The sequence below is a fragment of the Notothenia coriiceps genome, unplaced genomic scaffold (genome assembly GCF_000735185.1).
Source record: "Notothenia coriiceps isolate Sejong01 unplaced genomic scaffold, NC01 NC01_scaffold00037244, whole genome shotgun sequence".
Classification (NCBI taxonomy): domain Eukaryota; kingdom Metazoa; phylum Chordata; class Actinopteri; order Perciformes; family Nototheniidae; genus Notothenia; species Notothenia coriiceps.
In genome coordinates, this window is record NW_011369945.1 from 19,579,409 (window position 1) to 19,585,854 (window position 6,446).

General features: G+C 42.5%; 1 protein-coding gene across 1 annotated transcript in view; it reads left to right on the forward strand.

Moving 5' to 3' along the window:
• LOC104965391 (tyrosine-protein phosphatase non-receptor type 9-like) overlaps positions 1-6,446 on the forward strand; it is a 53,733-nt gene that overhangs the window by 7,044 nt on the left and 40,243 nt on the right. Inside the window, exons 3-12 of the mRNA XM_010794347.1 lie at positions 1,259-1,402; positions 2,000-2,089; positions 2,312-2,436; positions 2,597-2,702; positions 2,823-2,933; positions 3,030-3,994; positions 4,133-4,229; positions 4,655-4,724; positions 4,832-4,910; positions 5,290-5,440. Of these exons, the coding sequence (XP_010792649.1) occupies positions 1,259-1,402; positions 2,000-2,089; positions 2,312-2,436; positions 2,597-2,702; positions 2,823-2,933; positions 3,030-3,994; positions 4,133-4,229; positions 4,655-4,724; positions 4,832-4,910; positions 5,290-5,440 (1,938 nt within the window). The remainder of the gene's footprint in view (positions 1-1,258; positions 1,403-1,999; positions 2,090-2,311; positions 2,437-2,596; positions 2,703-2,822; positions 2,934-3,029; positions 3,995-4,132; positions 4,230-4,654; positions 4,725-4,831; positions 4,911-5,289; positions 5,441-6,446) is intronic.

Sequence of the window (6,446 nt, forward strand, 5' to 3'; positions counted from 1 at the left end):
AATTACGATTATGGCTTGCAACGATTACGAAAACAACGCAATCGAAATAAAACGATTATTTTTTTATTATTATTATTACTTTTTCTTTTTTTCATTAATTTTTTTTATTATTGTTTTTTCAGTTGAATTATACTTAAAGTTCAGGGTAATCAACTGTTAAAAACATACTGTTCAAAAAATGCTCCAATAAATTGATGTTTTCAAAGTAAATGGATAATCGTTTTTAATAATCGTGATATCAATTATTGACCCAAATAATCGAGATTATGATTTTTGCCATAATCGAGCAGCCCTTACTAGGGCTGCACGATATTGGAAAAAACTGACATTGCGATATTTTCTTCCCCTGCGATATATATTGCGATATGAAAAAATACAGGAATTGAAGAAAAGGCAGTTTTTTTTGTCCGCAAACCATCCTTTCTTGAACTTTAATGCTATACAATTGGTATTTTTTTAACTATATTTAACCGGATGAAGGATTTTAGTCACGGAAGTCTGGATCTTAAGTTATCAGAGCAACAAGCTGAGCTAGCTCGGTTAGCGGCGCCGGACTGCCCTGGAGAAACACACGAAACTACTTTATTCAGTGTTTTTACCTTTAATCACCGGGTCCGTTTGGTTTGGAGATTTGATTGTGATTGGTGGTTCGCTGTGCATGCAGAGCCTGCATGTCACTCACTCAAGTAGCCCTGACATGAGAGTTTTCCTTTTGTAGCAAGCAGCAAAAGAATTGTAACATGACGTGTTTGAGTTCATTTGTTTTTAAATCGCACTTCCTGCGATGTGAATATCGCGCATAAATAAGCGATTATCGTCACGACACGATATATCGTGCAGCCCTAGGTGTTACCATGCATTGTCCTTGGCCTGGTTACATATTTGGATTCCGCTCCTTTGGGTGACATCCAGCTGATTCTTGTGTCCTGGCATTTGAGTGCTCCCATTCACATTATCTTCCTGGGGCACAGCCTGCTGAAGCCATCTGTATCACACATTTTTGTAACTTAGGCAGGGAAAAAACTTCAAAGCTGGGTGTGCTGAGAGACTCATGTATTTTCTTTGTCATGTCAGTTGTCAAGCCTATTTTATCTTATATTTGAACAGTTTCTCCCCTGGTTATTCCAATTCAGGACACAATACCTCATCTTTTTCCTTCCATCAATCAATCATCATGTAATGTTTATTTATATAGCCCAATATCACCGTCTGTACAGAATATGAATGAAATCCATCTTCTCTCTCCTTTGTGTCCCAGGCTGTGGAGGAGTTCCTGGGTGAGGTGCGCAGCAGGGAGCAGCCTCACAGCGCTGGGCTCGTGTCCCAACCCACAGCTGTAAAGTTTCTTATGGCCCGCAAGTTTGACGTCTCCAGATCCATCGACCTCTTCCAAGCATACAAGGTATTGCACTGCATTAAATGGTGATAAAACTGAAATCGGTATTAATTTATTTGATCAGCTACAGGTAAGATATTGAATTGCAAGCTTTGTGATCTCACTTTCTCAATATTGTAATTCTGATTGGAAATAAAAACAACTTCATCAGATTTATTTGGTGGTGTTTAAACTACCCTTTTGTAAAAAAGAAATAAATCAGGTCATATGATACAGGGTTTACAATTTCTTTATGCTGTTCTACTGGCACCCTAACATATGTCACTGCTCTCCACTGTAACATGTCTGCAAGTCATGATAACGATGTGTGAGACCACAAAGGCTTCTGTGCAGATTAAACAGGAGGCAGACATAACGTCATGAACACCCATAACAATCGAATGCACAACAACAATCACTACCTCTGTACTGTGTTGGAAGCATGTTTTGATTGTTTCTTTATCATCAAAATTGCATGAACCTTACAGAAACAATGCACCAAACAAAAAGTCTGACGGACATTTTTATTTACAAGCTTAAATGGACGATATATTTTGTTGCAGTTTGTTTACATGCTTTTCTAGCTGCAAGCTAATGGCACTTGTATTCTCTCCTGTCTCCAAGAACACAAGAATCAAAGAGGGCATCATCAATATCAACCCTGACGAGGAGCCCCTACGCTCTGAGCTGCTGAGTGGCAAATTTACAGTCCTGGTGAGTCACAATTCATGATACACTGAAAATGGTCCACATGCGGGTCATTTAGGGACAGTTTTTTCTTTGTGTTCAAATTCCTTTGTGTCTCTTTATGAATGGAGATGGAGTTAAAGATGGTCTGAAACTGTATACAGTTGCAATCTGAATTGATAGCTGCACGTCTCGGCGAAATGAATTTTCCATTGATTTCTGTGATAACCTGTTAATGCATCCTACCAGCCTGGCCGTGATGCAAATGGTGCCGCTCTAGCGCTCTTCACTGCTCGTCTCCATCGGCCAGACGTCACCACCCACAGAGCGGTGCTGCAGGCCATCATCTATCAGCTGGACAAAGCCATAGAGAGGTGATGCACTTTACCTCATTGTTCTGCTATACTGGAGTACTGCCTTATTTCTAAGTTACTCTCTATTATATTTTATGAAGTCGTATTTATTTGTTATAGCAAGCTTCTTTTGACTATCTTCCACTGTTTTAACTGGAAAATCTTGTTCATTGCTTCCCAGTTTACAAACTCAAAAAGACGGCCTCATATTTATTTACGACATGACCAACTCCAGCTATGGCAACTTTGACTATGAGCTCTGTGTCAAAATCCTCAATTTGCTCAAGGTAATTATAAGAAGCACCCTCTGTTGTTCTCGAATCTGCCTGCCTTCAAGTGCTTGTGTCAAATCCGTCCCCCCCAAACACCTTTCATCATTTCTTCTCTCTGTTATTCCTCTGTATTAGGGCGCATTTCCAGCTCGTCTGAAGTGTGTCTTCATTGTATCATCACCTCTTTGGTTCCGCGCACCTTTTGCAGTCCTCCGCTTATTTGTGCGCGAGAAGCTGAGAGAAAGGGTACGTAGGGCACCTTTTTCAGTTTGACTCACAGTATAACATTGAATATGTGGTTTGGATGTCATTTTAAATGTTTTGGTCTTCTCAATCCTCCAGGTGTGCACAGTGAAAGCTCATGAGTTGGCCGGTCACATCCCCGTCTCCTCCCTCCCTGAACACCTGGGTGGGACGTCCCAGTATAGCCACGTGGCTTGGATCCAGTCCTGCGTTAACGCACACACAAACGCAGATCAGGGCGACACACAAGAACAGGACTCCCGCGACTGTGTGGGGAGCCTGCTGCGCTCCTACAGCTTAGAGTGCAGCAACACAAGCGCAGGCGCTACTCTGTCCCACACCCACATAAACACACAGCTAGGTTCCGAGCTAGCCGTAGCTAACTCTAACTGCTACGACGATACTAATGCTAACCCACACAACCACTGCGGAGTGGTGGAGGGCAGGACTCAAGGCCAGGGGCAGAACCAGCAGAGCCCTCAGTCTGCTGCAAACAGGCGGCAGGGGAACCACCAACACTGGAACGGCTCCGCAGTGAGCGGGGACAACATGGCGGTCAGCGGCTCGAGCCCCAACTTCAACATTAATGGTCGTGGCCGCCAAGCCCCTCCCCAATCAGATACGCCCCCCGACACACCGCTTTCCCATAAAGATGATGGGGATGAAGTGGATGGACAGTTAGCAGACCCTGCCCAAAGCTCTCAGAACGACGATGTTAAGGAGGAGGATGACGAGGAAGAGGAGGAGGAGGAGGAGGAGGAAGATGATGATGATGGGGAGGAGGAGGAGGATGGGGAGGAAGAGGAAGGCGTGCCCCCTTTGCCCCAGAAATCATTGCCTCGACCCCCCCACCAGCCCTCCTCCCAGTCCCCGCCCCTGTCTTCATCGTGGGGTCCTGATGAGGAGGACAGCTGCATGGAGATGTCTGTCCACATGCCGGAGCAGGGAGGCATGAATGTGCCCGATCTGGTGGAACACGTGAAGAGGAAGAAGAAGAAGGGGATTTATCAGGAGTACGAGGAGATACGAAAGGAGCCCCCAGCAGGCACCTTTGACTACTCCAAGTAAGAGATAAGAATATTTTATCAATTGGGCTCATTTGTCTTTATTCTGTGTGCTTCTGTCTCTCTCAACCAAGGGGAAAATAGATAAAAGATAACGTTTTAATATTTAATTCCTCACATTGTATTCTGCCTTAACAGAAAACTGGCAAATCAGATAAAGAACAGGTACAGCGATGTTCTCTGCCTGGACCAGTCACGGGTCCGACTCTGCGAGCTCTGTGATGATGAAGATGAGGTAATCATTTATTCAACTCTCTCTCTCTTTGCTTTAAAAAAATACAAAAAATTGAACCAAAAGTTTTAATCTATTTCTTTTTATGTCTTCATATGTTTTATGCGTGATTGGAAAGCTTAATGCTCGTTGTTTGCCACCTTGGCTTCGGAATATATGGTTATAATGACCAAAACTATTAAGTTCAATTGGTTGTAAAAAAACGAAAATAAAAATCGGTGGTATGGCTTTGGAACAAATGTTGGTATTGGCCACGTAATCTGTTTCATAGTCATTATAATAACTTTTTTATGTGACTCCAGTCTACCGTTGAAACCATTAACTGCAATTATCTGGCCTAAAAATAAACCAAAGTTAAATGTGCTCCTACAGGAGGCAGTAGATTCTAACAGCAGGGAGTCTCACCACGTTTCTGCTGTGTTTTTCAGACACCAGACTACATAAATGCCAGTTTCATGGATGGGTACAAGAGGACCAACGCCTACATCGCAACTCAGGGTGAGCACTTTACTCTGCCATTTACAATTTTTGTTTTGCTCCAACACAACTCAGTCCTCCCGCAGACCTCAGTGGGACCATGACCTGACAGATTTTGTGTCCTTCAGGTCCTTTGCCAAAAACTTTTGGTGACTTCTGGCGCATGGTCTGGGAACAGATGGTACTTATCATTGTCATGACCACCAGGTGAGAATTATTTTACATCTTAGTTTGGAAGTAAATTGTGTGTAAAGGATTTGCAAAAGCTGTGTGTATTAGGGCTGTTTATTGTCAAAAACCAGGCGATACGATGCCTAAACGATCATGCTACAGGGGTGACTATTCAATACATTGCCATATCTTAAGCAACAAGATATATCACATCAACACAAAGTCAACAAATGAGTTCCTTTGCATGAAAACTATTAATAAAAAATGGATACAGTATCACAAACATACTATCGTGAAACTCTCCTATTTCCCTACTTCCCTACATCCTTACTTTGTATACAAAGTGGTAGTCCTAGTAACAGCATATCCTTGATGGGCTGATGATGAGCTAAAGAGATGTGTAACTGTGTCTCAGGGTGGTGGAGCGCGGGCGTGTTAAGTGTGGTCAGTACTGGCCTCTGGAGGATGGAAAGACTGAGCAGCACGGATACTTCCTGGTCAGGAGCACACACGTCCAGGTGTTTCAGGACTTCAAACTCTCTCATCTTGAACTTTACAACACACAGGTACGTCATGCTGACAGCATTTGTACTTGTAATAGTAGATCAATTCTTAATTATGTTAATTTAATTTTTTTTTATAAAGATCTAATCAAAGATAACTCGATATGACACAGCTGCATTTAGTTTGTGGAATTCCTGTCATTGCAATCTCCTCAGTGTGAGAAAAAGTTTTTAGAGAGTACTTGTCCATGGACAAGTGAGTTTGGCAATTTACTTGTCCGAATACATTTTTCACTTGTCCAGAATGGACACATCAAAATTGGGGCCACTGGAATCTTCTTCTTCGCCATCGGTGTTTTACATTTTCCCAAACGCGCAGGACGACGTTTTTTACGACACCGCTAAACGTAAAATGAGCGGTAAGCATTTTACTGCATTCAGCCATAAGGTTGGGTATCGTTTGGATTGTTAAGCGATTCCGGTTTCTACTTTTCGATCCGGTTATTTTCGGTTCTCGATTCCGGTTCTTTGAGAGGGTAAAAATAAGTCCCATGACAAAGGGAGAAAAATATATTTATGAAAACATTAAGATCAAATCTGTATTCCTATTTTACAAATCACCTCATACTGTTTAATTCTCACGGTTATTGAATACAATTATATAAAAAATAATCCTCTGCATTGTTTAGTTAGTTCTAAGTGGTGCAGTTCTGAGAATGTACAATTGGGCCCAGTCTCCTCTGATGCTTACATCTGCAACCTGTGCCTGCTGAGACAGAGTCCAAACCCCACACCAGGTCTTGTTGTGCAACACATGTCCTGCAAACACACATGCTCGCACCTGCCTGTGAGAACAGGGTCGCAACACCACCTGTGCGCGAAACACATAGGCCGTAATAATAGCATTATATTTATAGGCCTACTAGCCTAGCGCGTTTTCTAAACTCAGACCGGTTACACGCGATGTCTCCTGCCAATACACATGGCTCCAGCTTGCCCAGCTGCTCAGCGTGTTTGTAGAAAGTAAATAAAATAGTATTTCATTTTCAATAATGGTGACTTTCTATAC